Source organism: Labeo rohita, chromosome 17 (genome assembly GCF_022985175.1).
Source record: "Labeo rohita strain BAU-BD-2019 chromosome 17, IGBB_LRoh.1.0, whole genome shotgun sequence".
In the NCBI taxonomy this organism is placed as follows: Eukaryota; Metazoa; Chordata; class Actinopteri; order Cypriniformes; family Cyprinidae; genus Labeo; species Labeo rohita.
The window spans coordinates 18,730,865-18,754,564 of record NC_066885.1 but is presented as its reverse complement, the minus strand read 5'-3'; the positions used below and the strand labels follow the sequence as shown (position 1 = coordinate 18,754,564).

The 23,700-nt window shown below is 39.3% G+C and overlaps 1 protein-coding gene across 8 annotated transcripts in view; it reads right to left on the bottom strand.

Moving 5' to 3' along the window:
- hectd1 (HECT domain containing 1) overlaps positions 1-23,700 on the bottom strand; it is a 34,581-nt gene that overhangs the window by 1,457 nt on the left and 9,424 nt on the right. The window contains exons 5-41 of one of the 8 annotated variants that reach the window (XM_051133691.1): positions 22,826-23,107; positions 22,432-22,702; positions 22,251-22,327; positions 21,784-21,882; positions 21,585-21,699; positions 21,187-21,361; positions 20,902-21,040; positions 20,631-20,801; positions 20,293-20,515; positions 19,159-19,422; positions 18,987-19,063; positions 18,696-18,830; positions 18,432-18,578; positions 18,241-18,335; positions 17,995-18,100; positions 17,773-17,907; positions 17,523-17,662; positions 16,185-16,508; positions 15,494-15,660; positions 14,875-15,051; positions 12,810-13,652; positions 10,789-11,010; positions 10,362-10,540; positions 9,877-10,033; positions 7,710-7,932; positions 7,547-7,601; positions 7,050-7,232; positions 6,459-6,672; positions 6,283-6,365; positions 6,058-6,185; positions 5,757-5,958; positions 3,651-3,788; positions 2,950-3,557; positions 2,550-2,628; positions 1,883-1,976; positions 1,516-1,666; positions 214-358 (exon numbers count right to left, since the gene is read on the bottom strand). In XM_051133691.1, coding sequence (XP_050989648.1) covers positions 214-358; positions 1,516-1,666; positions 1,883-1,976; positions 2,550-2,628; positions 2,950-3,557; positions 3,651-3,788; positions 5,757-5,958; positions 6,058-6,185; positions 6,283-6,365; positions 6,459-6,672; positions 7,050-7,232; positions 7,547-7,601; positions 7,710-7,932; positions 9,877-10,033; positions 10,362-10,540; positions 10,789-11,010; positions 12,810-13,652; positions 14,875-15,051; positions 15,494-15,660; positions 16,185-16,508; positions 17,523-17,662; positions 17,773-17,907; positions 17,995-18,100; positions 18,241-18,335; positions 18,432-18,578; positions 18,696-18,830; positions 18,987-19,063; positions 19,159-19,422; positions 20,293-20,515; positions 20,631-20,801; positions 20,902-21,040; positions 21,187-21,361; positions 21,585-21,699; positions 21,784-21,882; positions 22,251-22,327; positions 22,432-22,702; positions 22,826-23,107 — 7,023 coding nt within the window. The remainder of the gene's footprint in view (positions 1-213; positions 359-1,515; positions 1,667-1,882; positions 1,977-2,549; positions 2,629-2,949; positions 3,558-3,650; positions 3,789-5,756; positions 5,959-6,057; positions 6,186-6,282; positions 6,366-6,458; positions 6,673-7,049; positions 7,233-7,546; positions 7,602-7,709; positions 7,933-9,876; positions 10,034-10,361; positions 10,541-10,788; positions 11,011-12,809; positions 13,653-14,874; positions 15,052-15,493; positions 15,661-16,184; positions 16,509-17,522; positions 17,663-17,772; positions 17,908-17,994; positions 18,101-18,240; positions 18,336-18,431; positions 18,579-18,695; positions 18,831-18,986; positions 19,064-19,158; positions 19,423-20,292; positions 20,516-20,630; positions 20,802-20,901; positions 21,041-21,186; positions 21,362-21,584; positions 21,700-21,783; positions 21,883-22,250; positions 22,328-22,431; positions 22,703-22,825; positions 23,108-23,700) is intronic. The other 7 variants (XM_051133693.1, XM_051133694.1, XM_051133692.1 and 4 more) reach the window with 7 other exon arrangements.

The following is a 23,700-nucleotide window of genomic DNA, read 5'->3' as shown; positions in this document are numbered from 1 at the left end:
ATTAACCCTTTTTCGCACAATTCAAAAACCGCGAGTGTAAGAACTTTTTGCAAATTAAGGGATTTTTCCTGAATTTTGGCATTTACATCATTAGTTTCTGAGGCGATACTTCAAAATGTGCATAAAAACAGGGTGATGGACACATAGCTAGTGTTAGTTGTTAAAATTATCTTACTGGCTGGGTTTTAGCTTCATGGATTTCAGTAACCTTACCTTCCGGACTATTGTGAGACGTGGATGGAGGTTGGCCAGTCCACCAGGGGGCAGAGTCGAACAGCCTGTGGTGAATTGGAGGAAGGCTTTCCTCTCATCTGATGACATTCCACACAGCACTCGCACAAAGCGCAAGAAACCAGGACTGCAATACAATAAAATAACCAGATTGACATACTCTGTCCAAAACGTTCATTTTCAACATCATTAGTCCAGTCTTCAGTATCACATGATCCTTCAGAAATCATTCTAACTTGGTGCTCAATAAACATTTATTATCAAACTGGTGAAAACAGTTCTGCTGCTTTGATAAATTGAAAGGTCAAAAGAACAGCATTTATTTGAAATAGAAATATTTAGTAATAATTTAAATGTCTTTACTGTCACTTTAATATCTTACCTAAAACATATCATCAGTAATGCAGTTTATTCAGAATGTATACCAAGACAATCATATTCCTTTCCCTTTAAAAGAGGAGTCCACCTCCAGAACAAAAATTTACAGATAATGTACTCACCCCCTTGTCATCCAAGATGTTAATGTCTTTCTTTCTTCAGCCATAAAGAAATTGTGTTTGAGGAAAACATTTCAGGATTTTCTCCATATAATGGACTGCTATGGGTGCCCTGAATTTGAACTTTCAAAATGCAGTTTAAATGCAGCTTCAAACGATCCCAAATGCGGTTGTAAACAATCCCAGCCGAGGAAGAAGGGTCTTATCTAGCAAAACGATCGGTTGTTTTCATTAAATAAAATATACTTTAAATACTTTTTACAGTACTTTTTAAAGTAATTGTCTTCAACCGGAAAAAAAGTCCAGGCAGAGTAAGACAAGATGAGCGTTTGACGTAAAAAATAAATTGTATTATTTTTATGAAAGTAACCGATCTTTATAAGACCCTTCTTCCTCGGCTGGGATCATTTACAACCACATTTGGGATCATCTGAAGCTGCATTTAAACTGCATTTTGAAAGTTCAAATTCAGGGCACCCATAGCAGTCCATTATATGGAGAAAATCCTGAAATGTTTTCCTCAAAAAACACAATTTCTTTACGAATGAAGAAAGAAAGAAAGACATGAACATCTTGGATGACAAGGGGATGAGTAAATTATCTGTACATTTTTGTTCTGGAAGTGGACTGGAAAGGAATATGATTGTCTTGGTAATCATTCTGAATAAACTACACTACTGATGATATGTTTTAAGCATATCATGTATATATAAAAACAAACAAGAAATAAATCACAGACCTACCTGTGTATGCCATCATAAAATGTACAAATAACAATAGTGTCTACCTGTCTCGTGTGTAGCCAAGTTTAGGTTCTGTGTAGTTAACGATGTCTTCAGCGGTCCAGGATGGAGACTGGTTACCACACAAGATCATCTGCACCTCTTTATGACTAAATGAGCTGAGCTTCTCCATAGGAAACACCCTGTTAAAGCCCTCTGTAACAAAGCACATACAGAATGCCATTACAACAAATAATCACGTATTTCAAGTTACATATACTTTTCACCGTTTTACATTTCCCATTTAGCAACATGAAGTTTATACCTCTTATGAACTTCAGATATTATAACAAAGTTACATGTACTTGAACTGTGTAGCCAGAATGTCTTGAAAGGCATTAGATTATTTGAGGCCTGCCAATCGTGTCATACCTCTAAAGGCTTCCATTTGCTTCTGGATTCCTGTGTGCATGCAGAAGTCAAACATGAGCTCTACGTATTCCTCTGCGTTTTCCATGGTGACCATCTGATGAGAGGACAGAAGAATTATTAGCATTCATGTCTTATTCTATACTTGTATCTTATATTCTGCACAGGGCGATACCAAAGACATGCATTACATAATTACAAATGCTAAGCATAAAGTGTGTTTAAAACACACATACACCTTTTTTTAAAGTCTTATTCTCACAAAGCTGCATTTAATTGATCAAAAACAACATTGTGAAATAAATTAATTTGTAATTTTTTTCCAGCATCATTACTCCAGTCTTCAGTATCACATGATCCTTCAGAAATCATTCTAATAGGCTGATTTGGTGCTCAAGAAAAATTCTTATGATCATCAATGTTGAAAACAGCTGTGCTGCTTAATATTTTTGGATACACTGATACTTTTTTCCAAGAAAAAAGGGCTTGAAAAACAGATGTAAATGAATATATATGGATTTTTCCAAAAAAATAAATAAATAAATAAATAAATAAAAAAGATTTTCGTTTCATAGAGAGGCAGACTGTTTGGAATGGATGAATCACCAGGATTTTGTACAACAGTACACACAGGACACTAGATCATGTGTCCGGACAACATGTGACTTACCTCATCCTCTCCATTGGGCTTCAAGTCTACTGTTGAGAAACCATGTACTTTGGACGACGGACAGAACTGGAAATTTAATCTAATAACAAAAATAAAACGTTAGATGAGTAACGTCTATAAATAAAACACCCTGCAAAAAGCAAGGAAGTAACATTCCTGAAATGCATCTCTCAAACTCTAACTACACAATTAAGTACTGAATAATTAACATGTTAATTAATGTTAATTAACATGCATTTTAGTAAAAGGTTAGGGTTTGGTTTTTACTAGTTGCTTGTAATCATGTATAATTACCTGTTATTACAAGGCATGTATATATGAAACGTATTACAAGAAGACTCTAAAATAAGTGTTGCCTAATTTTTATTGATTAACGTACTAAGTGATATGCATTTCTCACCCTAGATCTTCTACACTAAGTGGTGGGCCAGAGCCCATAGGGTTCTTCAGCATGAGATCCTGTAGCCGTGTATTCTTCTCATCCTCTGACAGACTCTTATTGCCCAAAATCTGTCTGCGCTTCACAGAGAGTGCCTTCAGCTCTTTCAGGAACTGTGCTCTGTGAGGATTCACCAGTTCAAAGTCCTCCCAGGTCAAGATGCCGTGATACCAAGCTGGTGGCTTGGGCTTGGGTGGGTCAAGGATGAACTCGGACTTGGAGTCTTCATCAAAGCTACCCACCGAATACGTGTCCTGACCCTCCTCGGTGGAGGCTTCGGACTGGATTTCAGAGAAGTGGCAGTCTGACTCGACACGAGTTTGATAAAGTAGCTTGCTCATGTTGCTTTTGATGTCGCCCATACAGAGCAATTTGAAGAAAGGCTGGGATATGGGCAGGTCGACGAGCCGGTTGTCCTGGATGCATTTGGCTAAAAAGATGCCAAGGAACAGGAAAAGCTTGGTGATACGCTCCAGTTCATCACTGTCCTGAGGGAAGGGTGCAGGGAAAAGGCCGCAGGAACGCTGCACATAATAGCCTGGTGGTTTCAGGCCACCGCCCAGATCCACCTGATAAACAATGAATATGTTCATTAATCAGCCAAATGAAAAACAATGTCATATCTGGGCTTGTGCCTTAACGTGAAACAGCCAAATACTCACTTGACGAGACTCATCATCTGGGAAGTCGTCGTCACAGAGCCAGATACCAAGGGAAGTCCTCTGGAACTCTGCAGCCACAAGAGCATAGAACTCCAGAGTGGGTCCAAGACCAGTGCCCTCCTCCCCCTGGAACTCCACCTGTACAAAATAACAAACATTATCAGTCTTCTTCAATAGATTTCTGCTGCAGAGCAGTGGTTCTCATTAGGGCTGCCCCCTAACAGTCAAATAACTGTTAGCTGACAAGGAGAGGCTTCGCAGGAAACAAACAAAAACAAACAAACAAACAAAAAAAGTAAAACTCCACAGGAAGTGGCAAAGTCGCACAGTCCATGACGGACAGATCATTAACGGCTGGTCTATGTGGTAATACATTGGGAAGGACATTAAAATGCTTGCCTATAATTGATTGACCTAAAATATGGCTTATCATCTAAAGTAGCAGCAACTTTACATGGCCACTGCTAGAAAAATGTGCGCTATTTAAGTGTCTGTGCAAAGTGTGGAAGCTGAATAATAGCGTGTTTGCTGCACCAAAGATAGAAGCGCTGGTGTGATCACTTCCTCTTAAAATATGCTGTTATTTTTGGTCATACAGATAAGAGTAATACATCTTTCGAATCTGTAAAGACTCTACATTCATTCGTGTGCACTCACAACAACAACAAAACATTTCGCTTTTGTAAAATAATGAAAGCAAACCAAATGCACTTTCTGCCATCTCAGTCTCTGTGAACTTGAACTTAACCGAAACGGTGTACGCTTTCCTTACAGATATGAAAAATATATCTATAGAAAGCAATTCAAACGGGAAATAAATATTCTCAGATTATGTAATCCGTATGAAACATGCATACAGGCGCATCCACTACTGCAGACACGACGAGTCAGTGCCACCAACTATTCTGTCAGAATATAAACCTTGTAGGGGGGGCTGGGGGCCAAACTTTTTGGACAGTGCAATTCTGTCATCATTTGTGTTCATACTTTTCTTTGTGAGCAGTAGAGTAATTTAATTTTGCTAATTTTTAGCGTGCGCATACTATCAACAAACTCCATCTTTCAACTGCAGAGGAAACAGAAGCTGCATCCAAAGTGGCATTAGATGCATTTATTTACACACTGTTTGATAAAGCTGAGGAGAATGTATTTACACCACAAAATTTCAAATGCATAAATAATTTTATAAGATAAATGTTTTATATATTTTTAAACATACAAGTTATAAATGTTGGGGAAAATGCAATACTTTTAAATATGAATCCAAACCACCAGTAGATGACGGCAAATGACAGATGATTGTTTTAATGAGCGAGTCATTTAGTCATTCATTCAGCTCATTCGTTCAAATGGCTGATTCATTCAGAATCGAGGCAAGTGAATGGGTCTTTATGAATGGGTTACTGACTCACTCATCATTGACTCACTCCATCTGTTCAAAAATGTGGATTCATTCATTAAGAAAACACTGTTATGTTGCTGGGAGACACAACAGTTCTGTTGTGGCTTTTCGTCAGCAAACTTGAGCAAAAACAGTCAATATTGTATTACAAATTGCAAACTTTCGACACGTTTACATGCGGATGTGAGCTTAAGTGCGACATCAAAGTAGACCGGCTCAAAATCGGCAGACTGACCGGATGTCGAAAAAATGTTCGATCTGAAAGCATGTGGAGCCGTCTGGACTCTGTTGCTTTCGCAGTGCTTTGATGTCATGCACAGCCCCGCTTCAAGACGACACCTATGGTGTCACTCTAGTCTATGACCTTGCAATCTCTCTCCCTCCGTGCCCCCCTTCCCCACCGAAAAACGACTAGTTTGCAGGCATGTTGAAATGAATGACTACTAGTTGACCAGAAAAGACTTCAGCTGAGGGCAGATCTAATTCTCAACCAGGGGGCTGAGCCCAAGCAAATCATCAAACTCCTTTGTATGTTTTTGCTTCCACTGTTGCACAAGATGCTATTTGTATCATGCTAAAATCACGGTTATGTTTTACATAGACTTGTGGAGCTCAAGTTTTGCTGTCAGTAAAACAAAAAAGACATGCCAAATGCAACAAAACTGTACATGTATGTTTCGCAAACATTATGTTGTATCATTTACCTCCAGTACAGACTTTCTGTCAGCATGTATCTGCATCACACTCTCAGCCCACTCCATCATACTCTCTCCGCGAGGCACCTTGACACGCTCGTGCTTGAGCCGACCCACACGGAACTCGCCAGGATCATCACGTCGAACCGTAGTGGATGGCCGGGAACGTTCCATAGTGGCTTCTCTTCGGTTCTGGAGCCAGACAATAGCCCTAGAGATAGATGCACATTCTCGAATCACCGTTTCACTGATTTAATATTTTAGAATATTGCATGAAGTAAAAATCTCTTTCAATACTGCAATCACAGACCTGGAGGCTCCAAATGCAGTGCAGGTAAAATAAAGCTGCCGGGTTTCAAATGGTATGAGGAAAGGACACTTGCTGGTTAACTGCTCACACCAGTCTGGGAGAGCCCCGCTAGCCAGGGCCAGTGGCTCCTACAAGACAAAACAAAAACAGAAACATTTACATTTACAGGAATATAATTTCTGACTCCAAACTTTTCAATGGTACTGTATTAACACATCAAATTACCTCAATCTGCTGCAGTATTTTGGTTGTGATTTTTTTGCTGGTGAATTCCTCAGGTGATGCATTGAACTGCAGCTCTTCCACATCTACACAAAGAAATATGACTTTTAAATGCATACTAATGAAAAAAAAAAAAAAACAACTCACTAAAGACAATGCTGTGTGGATGAGTTCCTTACCTTCCTGTAGTGTGCGGCCGGATGAGGGTTCTCCTCCGATGGTAAAGAGGATGCGCAAGAGCTGCAGTACGTCTTCTACGCTGCAGGCACTCTGTCCTGAGCCAGCCTTGGCCTGAGCCTGCTCGCGTGCAGCACTCAGGATGTCACAGCTCTGTGTGGCGGACAACGTCCCTGAACTCAGGCCTGAAGATCTGCAGCCACGCTCACAGAAGTCCTGCAAAACCATACATGCAGTGTTAACACAAACTACTCGGAATTTTTCCTCCCAGCCCTTTTATAACAAATCACAACAGACCTGTAACAACGCAATTCTTACAAAATTATATAGTTTATGGCCAAAAACGACAACAAAAATGTAAAAATCAAACCAAATAGAGAACAAAGTCCACAATGACACCTAAAAACTTTCATGGTACAACATTTACACCCATTTAGGCATTAAAAGTTACATAAGGACAGCAACAACTGTCTAACAGGTGGCTACACAAGTGACAGTCAAGCAAGAAATAGAAAAATACTTGAAAAACAGAGAAGGGAAAATAAAGATGGTATGTATAGATATATATATGCACATCCGATGGCATTCTATACCTTGTATGCAGCTATGAGCTGCGAACAATTTCTGTTTTTCCTAATACTTTTATTAGAGCCGGTTAATTTCCAGTGGCGCAGGAAAGTTGAGTCTGCATTCTTCTGCATGTAGGTTATCAAGTCATTCTTTGGTAATTCATCTGTGCCAAGGTACTGTTCCACATGCTCTACAGACCAGCAACCCTACAACAGGAAGAACCAAATGTTGGTCTTTCCTGATTGTAAAGTCTCACGCAATACACATGCATTACAGTAGGTTTAACCACTAGAGAGGCCCGTGCATTTAACAATAGATACCACTGGTGTAGTCATTTCACAGTCTCCTGGCTTTAAGGTTAGTGACGGCTGACAGACAGTTTACTAAGAAAGAGAATTTACACATTGGGGACAGCCACAGAAAAATCACAGCCAAGATTTTAATGAGCCGAAGAGAGCGAAGGAAAGGAAGATAGGTAGAGAGATTGCGTGGAGCAGTGATGTTAAAAACGTGTCATTACCATCTTTCCACTTTCTCTTTCTTTGTCAGAATCCTTCAACTCTCTGTACATTATCCTACAAAAAAAAAACATAAAACAAAAAACAAATGTTTATTAACATCTAGGGAAAAAAAAAAAAAAAAAAAAAAAAAAAAAAAGGAAACATTCTAAACAATAGACTCACGTATATGTAGGCTCCCAGATGCGTCTAAGTTTGTCGGGTTTAATAGCACCATTGCATGAGAGCTGGAGAAGCTTCTGGACATAATAGAAAATGGTGGACTTGTAGTTGTTGAGAGGTAGTTCTACTTCTCGAGTTGTCCCTAGACCTGCTACTTTCAAGATGAGAGCCAGACGGGGAGAAGGCGTGCACTCCACCTCCTCCTGCACCTCTGAGCGAGGTGTACCTGTAAGCACATTAAATATAATTTGCAATGTAAAAATCACAATGGATTTCCATGCTTGACTCAGCAGCCAACCAGTGTTATTGTTAAAAAATAAATAAATAAAAAAAAATCTAAATTCCATTGATCTTTTGACATATAAAAGGTCATTGTACTATAAAAACATCCTATAAGTTTCAGAACTCAAAGCTTGCTTGTTAGTCTAAAAATAGCTTATATTAAAGCCAATCTACCAAAACGTCAGGTTGTGGAATGTGACACTCTCTGATATAACAGCGTCTCTAAACCCCATCTGCGCTGAAAATCAATCCCTGCTTACATCACTGCCTGCTTAGACCGCCCACCAATTAGCGCATGTAGTATAAATAACGAGAGAGGCAAACGTAGGTCTATGCAGAAACCAAAAAATACATATGGCTCAGAAGACAACAAGATGCTGTACAGTGCCAAGTTGTGTAAAAACAGTCTTTGCATATAAGGGATTATACAAACCTTATAATAACGCGAGCACTAAACAGCGCTGTGAGATCCAGTGTGAAACACTTGCATTCAGTGATGAATACAAATGACTCTGTGATTCAAACTAGTCTAAAGCTGTGTGCAACGAGACAGTCAAAAGGCTGTAGATTACACATCGCCATCATTTACCATGGATTTACTGTAGTAACACTCACTGCACCATGGTATTGTGGCAGCAATGTGGGATATTCACATTTTATTACAGAAGTAATGGTATATAATTATAGTATGTATGTATTTGTGATTAAGCTATAACATGTGCGTATTTATACTGAATGTCCTTAGACTACCGTTTTTCATACAAAAAGGCTACCTATAAAACCATGTAGTTAAATTTTTACCATGGTATTGGAGGTACCATTATATGTGGTTTTAACTGTGTTTATCATGATTTAAAATGTACACTTGCTGCTATGGGAGACCAATGCTTAATTAAAAAAAAAAAAACAAAAAAAAAAACAACTGGGTCAGAATAAATTTAACCATATATAACCTTAACTTTGGAGCAAAAATCTGACTTTAAACTTGAAAGAAATAAAGACTTGACATTTATTGTGATAATTATCGATATCAGCTGATATGAAAAAAATGATTGTGATACTTTTTTTGTCCATATCGCCCAGCCCTAATTAAAGTGATTATTACCTTTAAAATATGGATATTTTTCTTACAAAGCACACACTGTTTCGCTGTCAGGAGCCGCCGAGTAAGGCACTTTTTATTATGGATGGATGCACTTTATTGGACTTGTTTTGTACTAATGAAGAGAAACACCTGCCCATTGCCATGACAGAACTTGGGAGAGCCAGAATAATTTTTAATATAACTGATTGCATGCGTCTGAAAGAAAGAAGTCATATACACCTAGGATGCCTGGAGGATGAGTAAATAATGGGCTAATTTTCATTTTTGGGTGAACTAACCCTTTGACCTAAATCACAGCAGTGTCCATCTATTAAGGTTGCAGGCTGTCAAACATACACAACTGTTAGCCAATCATAGCAGTGGGCGTTTACAGAGTTCAAACAGAAAACAGTCTGTTACCTATAAATTATGTTTTTTTTTTTTTTTTTTTAATGTAAAAATCTTTATAATGGACCTCAGAACAGAACAAAATAAAGGCAGTTCATGACCCCCTAATGAAAACCATTAAAAATAATTGATTTATTTAAATTAAAAAAAAAAAAAAAAAAAAAAAAAAGCTAAAATGAAATTATATAAAATATAATTGTAAAAACGACTAAATTACTAAAAAAAAAAAAAAAAAAAAAATACTAAAACTAAATTGAAAATGAAAATATACATATAAATAAATAAATAAATAAATAAATAAATAAATACTATAATACTTTTAAAAATAATACTACAGTAACACTGCAGCCAACAGAGTGATAACAACTGAACCCCCTTCTACAGAATCAACAGTACCTGGTGGAGGGATTTCCAGGTCAGTAGTTTGCTGGACGTTAGTCCGGCCTGGTCTAGGATCAAATGCAGGTACTAAAGCAGAAAACTGCCGTTTCAGCACAAAGTCATCGTCCCAGGTCCTGCGCCGACCCCCTTTGGTTTCATACTCCTCTTCCTCCTTTCAGGCCACCATAGAAAAAGCAAAGCGGTAAAGCTCTCTTACACATAATGCTCAACTGCTTGTAAATGAGATACACATATTTCACCTATCCAAAGACATGCTACACAGAGGAACCATGCTGGTAAACGAGCAAAAAACATAAATTAAAAACAGCAACACCAAATACATTCCTAACCAATAAATACACCACTATTCACCAAACTAAAAAAGAACAAAAACAAACAAAAAGCACCAAATTTCAGGTAACCCAGAAAGGAGAACACAGAAGAAAACCAAAAATAAAGGATTTCCACTGTACTATTATTGAAACTACAACAGGTTTTACCCTATGAATATGAACGTGGTAACCAAGGTTGACCCTGGACCGTACCAGAACTTCCTCATACTCTTGTTCCTCCTGATTGTCATCCTCATTCTCATCATCATCGTCGTCTGGCTCTGGCAAGTCCTCTTCGTCATCTAACTCTGCAAGCAATGTATTGGCCCGACAGCTGTCCAGGAAGTCTGTGAGACAAAACAACCAATAAAAAAGAGTCAGCTTTCATATTGCAAAAATAAAATCAAGAAGATGAATTCAGAGAACAAGACTGAGAATTAGTTTAGTAATAAGCAAAAACATGAAATTAGAGATTAATCTGCCAAAAAAAAAAAAAAAAAAAAAAAAAAAAAAAAAACAGCTGACAAAAGAGTATGTACTAGACCAAGAAAGGATCAGGGGAAAGAGAGTCAATAACAAATGTAACATGGCCTACCATAGAGGGAAAACTCAGCCTCCTGACCTGTGTCACTTTCACTAGATGTAGAGGTCAGGCTGGTCGTCAGCGTGTTACTGAGCAACTGGCCGACGGACAAACCTGTAGTTGCCGTGGCTACATTATTGCTGCTGGTTACTATGGAGGTGGACATTGTAACAGTTGAGGTGGTACCAGTGGTTGTAAGGTTAGGAAAGCTCTGCGCACCCATGAGAGGAGAAGCTGCAAACAAAACCCAAAAACTATGATTAGTCTCCAAAAAGAACAAAATAAGCAGGTAAAAAAAAAAAAAAAAAAAAAACTGAAAGCTCGCTCTACAAACTAAACATGCTTCAAACAGCTGCAATATGCAAATCATGGCAAAAATTTGAGTCATGTTAATATTCACAGAACATTTAAATAATCCAAAGCAGGATGTAACTCAATACTCCTACAACAAAATGGCTGCCGTTACATAATCACAAGAAAAAGCGGTCATATAAATCCTGAAAAGGCCAGAGAAGCTTGCAAATTAAATTGTATAACATTTTAAGCCAAATCTTGTCTAGGGCACAGCAAAGAATCTGTTGCAACTGACAGGAAATACTGCCATTTCTTCTTAAAATGCACTAAAGTAACAGTGCATTTTGAGAGAACATCTCCTGCACAATTCTCACATACAGTCAAGTTCAAAAGTTTTTATATACCTTGCAGAATTTGCAAAATGTTAAATATTTCACCAAAGTTAGAGGATTCACACAAAATGCATGTTTTTTTTTATTTAGTACTGACCTGAATAAGATATATCATACAAAAGACATTTACATATAATCCACAAAAGAAAATAATAGGTGAATTTTTAAAAATGACCCTGTTCAAAAGTTTACATACGCTTGATTCTTAATACTGTGTTGTTACCTGAATGATCCACAGCTATGTTTCTTTGTTTTTTTAGTGAGAGTTGTTCATGAGTCCCTTGTTTGTCCTGAACAGTTAAACTGCCCGCTGTTCTTCAGAAAAATCCTTCAGGTCCCATAAATTATTTGGTTTTTAAGCATTTTTGTGTATTTGAACCCTTCCAACAATGACTATGATTTTGAGAACAATCTTTTCACATGGAGGACAACTGAGGGACTATTACAACTATTACAGAAGGTTCAAACACTCACTGATGCTTTAGAAGGAAACATTGCATTAAGAGCCAGGGAGTGAAAACTTTTTGAATTTGAAGATCAGGGTAAATTTAATCTAGTTTGTTTTCTGGGAAACATGCAAGAATCTTCTGTAGCTTCTGAAGGGTAGTACTAAAAAAATATGGTATTTAGACCTGCACAATTTTTCAGAAGAACAGCAGGCAGTTTAACTGTTAGGACAAACAGGGGACTCATGAACGACTATCACTAAAAAAAAAAAAAAAAAAAAAAAAAAAAAAAACAAAACAGCTGTGGATCATTCAGGTAACAACACCGTATTAAGAATCAAGCGTAAGTAAACTCTTGAACGAGGTAATTTTTATAAATTCAAATATTATTTTCTCTTGTAGATTATATGTAAACGTCTTTTAATTAAAAACAACATGCATTTTGCATGATCCCTCCAACTTTGGTGAAATAATTAACACTTTGCAGATTCTGCAAGGAGTACATAAAGTTTTGACCTCAACTGCATAATAATCCTCCACTTAAGTCAGTGATTCAATACATAAGGTTGCAAAAATATCTAAACCAGTGGTTCTCAACCAGGGAGCCGGGGCCACTCTGGGGCCTCAAGACAATTTAAAACAAGCATTAATATTAAGATTAAGCAAAATATCAAATTAATCAAAAAAACAAAAAACAAAAATATTTTACTAGTTATGCCCAATTCTAAAATATTTTATTTTGGTAGAAAAAAATAAAACAAAACAAAAAAACCTAAACTCAGGCTAGGGACCTAAAAATATTGCTGTGGACAATATACATCTATGGAGTCAAAAAGGTTAAGAACCACTGACGTAAACCAGGTATTATCTGTTAGAAGAATGGGCAGCCAAAGATACTCACTGGCAGTGCTCATTACATTGCGTCCCAGCGTGTTAGTGTTGTTATCGCTGCTGCTTCGGCTCAGGTTCATGTTGTTGGTGGCATTGGTGCGAGACATGTTGGGTGCTCTGCGAACGAACGACTCCATCAGACTGGCTTCACGTGATGACAAGTTGGGGACGCTGGCACTGGAGCTCATGGGCGCTCCGGCTGCCAAAAGTGAGCTGACGGACAGCCGTGCACTGGTGGCGGAGCACAAGGGCCTCTGGGATGCAGCGTCCTTACTAGATGATTCCGAAACAGAGCTGACGTCCGGCGAGCTCACGCTCACGATTCCCATAGAGATGGCTGTCGACTCAGCCGACTGTCTTGAAGCGCCATCAGGTGCTGGCGTTTTACGTTCACCGCTTTCGCTTCCTGTGTCTGCAGTTAGTGTGCTGGTGCTGGATGCAGAGCCGGCTTCGGCTGTAGAAAGCACAACTATGGGTTCTTGGCCCTCCGCCCCTGGGGGCCCTCCGACGATGCCTACTCCCTGCTCCAAGAGGCTCTCGACTCTGCGCTCCACTCGGGTGGAGCTGAGGCTTATATCGCTGCTGCTGGCCACGCTACACACCGAACTGCTACTACCCTTGCGGCTAGAGGAACTGGCCCCCGCTGTGGAGGATGAGCCACCCTTGTCTGGACAGTTATTTTTCACCAGGCTGCTCCAGGACTGCGGCGTGCCTGCAACAGTGGATGAGACAGGTTTGGGTGACGGCGCTGATTCAGGGTCGTACCCTGGCGCAAGCTTGAGGTCAAACTTCCCTTCCGCACCCATACGATACGAGTTTGAGCCACCGGCATCCCAGGTGACATCAATCCAGCCTGGAAAGTGGGGGAGGGAGGGGGGGATATGAACGGGTGAGACCCAGCAAGAGAGCAGAGAAAGACAGCAGCAAGTCAAAGACAACAGCTTTTGCTCGACACTGGACCAGAAATAACGGAATAAACCAAAATCATTGGACGAGGCCAAATTGATCTGCAAAACCCCTCCAATTCATACATTTAAAACACTGTTAATCATCTAAAGAGATAGCCAAATCACTCTAGTCCAGGTGAAGCAGTGAGATAGAAACACGAAGCACAGAAAATGACAAATTAAAAAAAAAAAAGCAGTAGATTTTTGCAAATGCCAAGCTACGAAGCCACTTAAGAAAAAGAACAGAAGAATCATTTTGGTCAGTGTCAAATACACTTGCAATGGAGTTCATTCGGAGCTTGCAAATTGTGACATCAACATGCACTTGGCTTGACTGATGGAGACAGGTTAAAAAGGCTGTTTTACACACTGAAACATGGCTGCTCAAAGAATCAACAGCAACAGAGTGGATGCTTAAGATAATACGAGTAGGACATCAAAAATGTTACCTGTTAAGTTGGGGGGGGGAGGGATAAAGGTTGCACTTCAAAATAGCAAACTAATAAAAACAAAAAAGTATGGAATGACAGTCGCAGAGAGCAAAAAGTAGTAATCTAACACTTATCATTGAACTTCAGAGTGTGAAACAGATGTTTTTTTTTTTTTTATTATTTCTTCATGCAGAATAGAAGCAAGAGGAAAGCACCACATCAAGAAGTAAACACAGGAAGAAAGACCAGTTTCAAATCAGCCCAGTCATAGCTTTTTATCTTTAACTGCACAAAAACATTTGAAGGGCTGATCTGAAAGCAGTCCCTCTGAGGCATGCTGGGAAAACAAGTCCAATGTGATTTAATGTTTGTTCTGTTTTACTGTGTGAACGTCAGTAATGGGTAACTCCATCTCCCCCCCTCACTTGTGATGGATTTGCTGCAGAAAGCTCCTCAAAACATGCAAATGCACTTGATGTTCACAATTTGTTTCCCTTAAACATTGAAGTACCACTGAACTCCATTGTTGATTGGCCAGTAAACCACTTTTCATGTGGTGGTCCGATGCAGTGACGCCTTGAACACCGTTGTACAGAAATCTGCTATGGCATAAGCATTACACATTGCGCTGTCCTATACAAGCTATCAACGCTTGGATGCACACACAAAGAGCCACAAAAGTGACACCGGTTCTCACCATTATGAGCCTCTCCGGTCACAGTGCCCTCTCCGGCAGGATTGCCATCCTGGTCCCTCCACTTCCAGTCGATACCGCGCACCACCCGCGCCCCTGGTACAATGTACTTCATAACCTGAGAGCGAAAGAGCCGGCGCTGCCGTCTCAGGTTGGCCTCTGCCTCCTTCACTGCTTTACCTGACAATGGAGAACAAACCTTGACTAATTGGAAACATGAGCAGAGACAAAGCAGTCTGAAATTAAAATAGCATGCAATTAAGGATGGTCATTTTTCTTTTGTGACAGTGCAGACAAATCATAATGACATGTTTGCTAAATAGCTCTCTTTCAATGACTCAACTCCCAGTTCACATGTTAATAATTTAATTTACATGATCAAACGCCATCGTGATGAGATGACTCGTTAAAGTCGGCACAAAATGGAATTTTTTATTGTCTTAACTGTGAACAATTCAACCATGCATACATTTAATTTTTTAACCATGTTATTTTAAATCAAAATGTCATTCAGATCAAATACTCATATCCTTACAAACAAACAGCTCTTTGACTAAGCATAAATATTATAATTGGATTACAATGAGACAAAGTGTAGTTTTCAGAAATTATTGGTACTTACCCAGCTGGTCCTCACAGACGCCAGTAACAGTGCCATAGATCTCAAGACCCGACAGGGAGAGGTAGTGTGTTTGTCCGCTGGCATTCTTCCCCATCTGTTTAATACGAATGTGTCTCCAGCCCTGCTTCTCATCTTTGGATGGATCCAGAGGCCATGTGGCTGTCGACCTAAGGCGGTAATGAGTCATTAGTAGATGCACAAAAAAAGACAAGTGACCCTGGACCGCAAAACCAGTTATAAGGGTCCATTTTTTTAAATTGAGAATTATACATCATCATAAGCTTTCCATTGATTTATGGTTTGTTAGGACAGGACAACATTTGGTTGCTATTGGCGACTATTTGAAAATTTATTTTGAGAATCTAAAGGTGCAAAAAAAAAAAAAAAATAAAAAAAAATAAAAAATCTAAATATTGAGAAAATCGTCTTTAAAGTTGTCCAAATGAAGTTCTTAGCAATGCATATTACTAATCAAAAATTAAGTTTTAAGTATTTATGGTAGGAAATGTACATATTTTCATGGAACATGATCTTTATTTAATATCCTAATGATTTTTGGCATAAAAGAAAAATTAATAGTTCTGACCCATACAATGTATTTTTGGCTACTGCTACAAATATGCTACTCAAGACTGGTTTTGTGGTCCATGGTTACATATAGTCAAGTCAAAGTAGGTTATAGCACACATACCCTGGCTCATTGAGAGAGCTGTCATCCACATGGGTGTAGAGAGTCATCCAGTTCTGACCATCTTTGGACACTTGAAATACCCAGTTCCGAAGGGCAGATCGACCGTATCCACGAGCGTGGCGAAGTGTGTATGCAGAGGGGATGACCCATAAACCAAGATCGATGGCAAACCAGGCATTTTTGTCATCGTTGGTGTGACAATTGAGGGCGGAGCTGTCTCGGCTCAGGATGTCTTCAAGTCGGCCGTACGGCAAGTTTCTGCCCTCAGAGGAAGTCACAACCACTAATCCGTAAGCAGCAGGGTTCACCCATTCATATGCAGTCCTGTAGCCAAACAGAAAAGGATTCTTTATTTAAACATTGTTTAAATGGGGTTCAAAGTATGAGAATAAACAATTTAGGGCTGCCCTTGACTGGTCGACTAGCAAACATTCATTTTAAGCATCAGTCAACTATTATTCGCATGTTTACTAATAAACTATATAAATCAAAATAATGAGCTTTTAATTGCTTACATAGCCTAATAAGTGTCAACAGCACAGTCAAGTGCCACAGCACACCGGCAGATATAATGATTATGAACGTGACATGGAAAAACAGCAAGGAGACTGCATTAACGTTTCAATAATTTATTAATAAACTAGTGCTTTCTTTGAAGTCAGCGACACTGATCTTCAGCTCTGTAGTAGTGATACACCTGTATGCACGTTTCATATGGATTACATAATCCGAGAATATCTGTTTTCTATTTGAATTGGTTCATTTAAAAGTCAACATTTCAGACTCCATAGATATATTTTTCATGTCTGTAAGGCAAGTATACACAGTTTCAAAGTTTCACGCTCAAGTTCAAAGAGACAGAGGTGGCAGAAAGCGCATCCTGTTTGCTTTCATCATTTTAAAAAAGCGCAATGCTTCGTTGTTATTCTGAGTCTTTACAGATAAAGATTTGAGTATTACTTTTATTTGTATGACCAAAAATAACAGAGTATTTTAAGAGCAAGTGACTGCACCGGCGCCTCCATCTTTCATACGAGTGCACTACTGCTCAGCTTCCACACTCCGCACAGACACTTCAATAGTGAACATTTTTCTAGGTTAACATTAGATTGAGCAGCCATGTAAAGCTGCTACTACTTGCATATTTCAGATAAAAAGCCATATTTGAGGTTAATGAATGCTAGGTAAGCGTTTGTCATGGACTGTTTTTTTTTTTTTGTGACTAAGGGATAAATAAAATTTTGGTCGACCAACATCTTCTCGTCAACTATTAGGGGCAGCTCTAGAACAATTATGATCTATATAAATCTATATAAATGATCATGCACAGTAGCTCACTTTGCATTGGTACCAATCCAGTATACAATTCCATTCTCATCAAAGTCATGCTGGTGCCTGAAGGTGAAGCTCTGACCCTCTCTAAGCTTCCTAACAAAGATGAATGAGGACCTGTCAAAGTCATACCACTGCTTGGCCACCTGGGGAAAAAGGGATGAGACAAAGTTATGACCTTTTTTCAGATGCCTGTACAGATACAGCTGAGTAAATATAGAATAATGAAAGAAATAAACCAAAAAAGCTTTCCTACCATTTTGAGCAGATACTGCTCCAGTGACTCGACAGTGGCCAGTGGCTCCATCTTTAGCATTCGACCAGTTCGGTCAATCAGGGCCGTTTCACCTGGAGCACGCTCCAAGCGGAAGCGTAACCTCCTTGTCAGTATCTGACAGAAAAAAAGATTTTAATGAAATATCACCATTGATAATGAAAGATGTCACTGTTTTGTATGCACCCAAACATGGAGACTGACCTGTAAGTTATACGTCGAGCCTGGCGTATCATATAAGTGGAGAGGTAGCCGCTCTATTGACTCCAACACCGCTATCAGTTTGCGGATTAAGGCAACTGCTGGTCGGCTAGAAGAAGAAACAATTTAAATATAAGACAGACTACAGGAAAACAAATTCTCTCATTGTGTTCAAATCAGACAAATAAGCGTGTGGTTGAGACTCAGATGGCTCAATTACAGTTGTGTGTAACAGAAGATATACTTTACCTTTCGTCATCTTCATTTTCAGTAAACGCAGTCTTAAACACATTTATTCTTTCCATCAGAGGCTTACAATCATGTTTCATGTCTAGCTCCACACTCTGCGAGGAAAATGTAGTAAGTAAAAGGTTAATGAGTATTGGGAACAAAGGCAGACAGCATGTTTACAGCTGACAGATAAATTGAGCATGACTCACATTGCTGAGGACAGTAAAAAGTGCTTGCACGAGGCCGCTGCTGCACATTTCATAAGGAGAAATGGTGTTCTCATCTTTGAGAACGACTATTAAATTCTCCAGAGCGGTTTTCATGAGGTCTCGCCATGTGTTTTCACCTTCAATGCACTGAAGAAACAAGCATCAAACTCACTGTTATGGTCTTTTTGACCTTACATGGGAACTAAAATAAATTACGACAAAAGTATTTTCTATGGGTAGATAAAGTGTTTAGAATAATTCTACCTGTCTGTTAGTATGCAGCTCCCAAGCAGACTCTAGCTGTGTAGCGATGTTTCTCAGAGTGACCACGACACCTCTTGGCATACTCTCCACAGCCTTGAAGTGATCATCATACAGATCTCTGGCCATGGTTTTTACCTAAATACACAGAGGTGAAGTGTTAGTTGAGTAATGTTATTATCCCACTATAACAGTCTGGGGTCAGTAAGAATAACAATGTAACAATGACTCAAATATGCACAATCAAATGTGTCAGTCCTGCTAAAGGATAAAAGGAAAACTCTGTAATCCTACCTTTTGTTTAGTTTTTTCCAATTTGGATTTGAGCTTTCTTCCTCGTTTACCAGTCCAGCCAGTAACAAACTCAGACCCTGTGATAAACGAAGGACCCACTAATTGAGCAACTGAGGAAAGACACTGGCAAAATGTTTTGTCTAATGTTTTAGAACCATTATTCCAAACTTACCTAGAGATGTTTCTGCAGTGAAAGAGTGCTTTGTGCCTCGGTTTGACTCAAATACAAAGCCTGGTAGATCCTCTTTGAGGATGGTGGCCTGCTGGCCATCTGAGTTATGGATTGCAATCTCACCCTCTTTCAGGCAAGTTAGAGACCAGTTGCCCACAGTGAGTTTGGTGGGACCCTGTGTGGACAGGATGGGCTGGCTGGCTGTAACTGGTTTGACCTGACTTCTGGCACGCTGCAGCTTTTCCAGAAACTCACTTCTGCTCTCTATAGGAGGGAAGGGAAGACGACATCAGCTACTATAGCTCACAGAAGCCAGTCATAATTTAACAGAGCTTAATATAGCTGTTCTTTCTTTGATCTAGGTCTGTCACTAACAATTATTTTAGTAATCGAGTAATCTGTTGATTATTCTGACAATTAATCGAGTAATCAGATAATTACATATATTTTTGTAGTAACAAAAACAGACCTAAGTGAACAACAGCCTTTAAAATTACAAAAAAAACATGCAATAATAGCAATGAGGCAATAATAATTAGTTCAAATTATGTATCAAAAGCAAGTTATCATATGGTTTTATTGAACAGGACTATTAAAAACACAATGCATTATACACAACAGAACCAATGCACATGATGTATTATAACAAATGACTGCAGAAGGCACCTGACGGCCAGACGAATATTTTTACACTTTACTGCACGATCTAATCCTTGTTTAATATTGTCTAAACAAGATTTAATTAAAATGTCCACTTAATCAGTAATATTTGGCAATTTCTTTATGATAGAAAAGCTACAGGCACTGTAATTTCTTGAATATTTGGACATCAAAATGTGTAAACTCAGAGTGAGGGTTTAAACTTTTATTTTGAAATCGTGATGAACAGTTAGCATATTGAGAAAGATATTGATGTCGTCTTCTGTGCTTTTGCAGGTTTATAAATTATTGACCTTACAAATCTGACTAAATTAGCACACACCGTGTTCCCAGATCAACATTATAAAAAGTGGCAAAATGAACGATTGAATGAAATGAAATTTGTTTTTTATTTTTATAATGAATACTCAAGTAAAAATCAGGGAATCGTTGCAGCCCTACACTGATCAATCAGTTTGTTTGCAGGAGACCTACCCGAGCTGTCAGAGCCACCCTCTGGGCTTCCACTGGAGTACATAGTAGCCAGTTTACCATCCAGGATAAAGCGGAACCAACCATTGCTGCCATTGGAAAGCTCCAAAGCAGCTGCATCACTCCAGATATAAAGGCAGTCCCTGCCTCTGATGATGGACCAGTCTCTCCAGTGGTAAGGCTTCCCCTGCTGGATCTCTTTGGCATCCTCTTGTGGTTCATCATCCTGGAAAATGAGACAGACTTATTCATTTCAGAACAAATTCTGAGTTCTTCATCAATAGACTTTTTGGACACACACACACACAAGAAATAATAATTTGGAATGAGCTGAGTCTGACCTTCTCAGGTTTGGCCTCTTCCTCATTTTCATCATCTGATGTGGGTCCTGCCAGAGTGGACACCTTATTAATGACACCCAGCCTGGCAAGCTGATCTAAGAACACGTCACCTCCCTTATCCACTAGATCCCTAATGATCTGCAGTGCCAGCAGGTGACCATCATCATCATCCTGTGAAAAAGGAGTAGAGTATAAAGGTCAGTAAGACTTAACTTCAAACCTATTAAATTTCAGACAAGATCACCAGGAGGGAAAGACTAAAATATCCAACCTCCTGATCCAGCACAGTCGCAGTGATCTCCACAAGTACAGTGGGTAAGTTATGTCCAGCATCGGAGTCACACACTTCCTTAAGTAGAACTTCAGAACTGTAGTGCACCATCTTTCTGATCAGAGCTAAACTAGCTTTCCTGTGAAAGAAATGACACAAATAATCATTAAAAGGGAAGTACTGATGTCCTACCGACAGTTCAATACAAAACAAAATACAAAAATACCACTACACAGGTTATCTTTTTAAAAATGTGCTTGGCACTGACAAACCTCTCACCCTCACCTTATTGAAGGCAGCATGGTTTGCTGAAAGGTCTGTGCAAATACTGGAAGCAGCCTTTTCAGGTAGATAGGCGCCATCTCAGGGTCACCTTTCGGCTCACTGCCCTCTTCCTCTTCTTTATTAACATCCTTCTTTTTCTTGTCATCCCCCTTGTTGACAGGACACATCCAGTCTCCTATTTCAAACACAAAAAACACTTTTATTTGGAAAATATAACAAATTCCCTAGAATTCACCATTACAAAATTAATGGTGACTGCATTCAAGCACAAGGTTGTAATTTCTATGCCATTCACACTATTGGTTGAGCCAATGCTGCTGTGTCTGGCTGGTCTGAGATGCTCAACTGACAGTGGTTAACGAATGTCATAAGGTAGAGATGAAAGCTGATGGACTCACCAGGAGACTGGAGAATTGCTACAACCTCGCTGTGCCCTCTCTCTCTAGCTTTGTCTAACGGAGTTTTCCCATCTTCATCTCTCAGGTCAGGGTTGGCCCCATGGCGCAGTAATGTCTATTGGGAAAACAATTGTCATAAAATGCATTAAAAACAATGTATAATAACTAAAAAGACTCAAAGTCACGTCAAAAACTTTACCTTGGCTACTTGTGGCCTGCCAAAACAGGCAGCATAGTGCAGAGAGGATGACCTCTGGCCTCTATTGACATCAGCACCCCTCTCGCAGAGGAACTCCACCTTAAGCAGGCCAGAATAGAGTGTGTGAGCTTGCAACCCTTAGAAAACAATGTTCATCTGTTGCACTGACCCCATTTTTCTAACTTACACAAGGCATCACCAGACAACAAAGGGGGTCAAGAAATCAGGCTGTATTAGTTTTCATTATGCATGGCATTTGTAACACTGCTGCTGGTGGCACGTCAGCCAGCATTACAGTCTCGCCTATTTAGTTGTGTCTCCTCCACATAACCATATTGCACAATGCTGTCCTAAATTCAGTGTGCAACCTTTATTCACAAGCCTGCTGTTTGTTTGCTCATGCTGTTGCACTGTGTCTGAAGGCAATTTCAGAAATTAAAAAAAAAAACATAAATAACACCTCTTACCATCTCTTGTGTTCCAAAAGCAGATGCCCAGTTCAAGAGGGTCTGTCCTACATCATCCATGAAATTCACTTCAAATGCTTGGAAGGAAATAAAACATAACAGCACATATTAGTCAAAATGTGACCTCAAAGTCCACCCCTATCCAAAATATTGATCTTGCAAACACTACTTGAACACTTACCACCGGTGTCAATGGCATCAATGAGAGCATCGGTGTCTTTGCTGCGTATACAGTCAATAAGCTGTCGGTGGGAGCGTTCCCCGGAGCTGTCGAGACGCCGCAGACCAGGGATACGGCCGGTAGAACCAGCTGTGGATTTGGGCAAAGCCTTGCGGCCCTCAAAGAGCAGCACCAGCAGTAAGTCCACCAGCCGCATGGTGTCCAGCACACAGCGCTCATCCCCCTGCAGAGCACTCTCCATAGAGTCAGGCAGCTCTGAGCGCAGAAGATCCTGAAAGAGGAGATGCAACACAAACATTCATAAAATGTCTCTTGAAGTCACTTGAAGGAAACACACAGTACTTGTGACATCTAGCAAATGGAAAGCATGTTCCTGTGAGAATATACATCTTACATGTGTGACAAGTGGTGAGCCTCTGCATAGTGTGGACAGAAGGCTGACAATAGTAGACACTTGGTTGCTCAGTTTAGAGTCTGCAGCAGATGGAGTGGCTCCACTAGAGGTCCTGCCAGGCTTGCAGGTGGAGGAGGGTCCAGATGCTGTCCCTCCTGCCGCAGCCATACGGGACAGCAGTTCTTCTGTCAGTCCATGCTTAGCTAATGGGGCTGGATCAACTCCACGCCTTGTAAACCGGTCCGCCAGTGAAGCGAAACAACGCAGAGCTCCATCAGACACCTGTGGATGACACCAAAACAATAATTACCACTCAGCTGTTTACATAACATTTATGTATAATTTTACCAACCAAGCCTTTATAACTATGGAACAGAAAAGTATAAACCTGATTGTATTTTTATTAATCAATTGCTACTTAAAATACCATTCAAAAGTTTAGGGTCAGTAATTTTTAACTTCTTATTAAAGAAAGAAATAAACACTTCCATTCAGAAATCATTATTGCATTAAAAAGTAACATTTACTAGTTACTAAAAAAAAAAAAAACCTGTCATTTCAATAATATTTCACAATATTACTATTTTTGTGTATTTTGAATCAAATAAACAGCCTTGATGAGCAGAAAAAACACATTACAAAAATCTTACTGATCCCTAACTTTTGAACAGCAGTGTACAATATTACAAAATATTTCTATTTCAAATAAACTATTCTTTTGAACCATCTATTCAAAGAATGACTTGTGGAAAATCATGAGGCACTGACGACTAGAGTAATGACAGCTTAGCTGTAACTGGGAAAAAAAAAAATTAAATAAAAACTGGAAAAAAGGTAATTTAAATAAATAATACTGTATTTAAATAAATGCAACG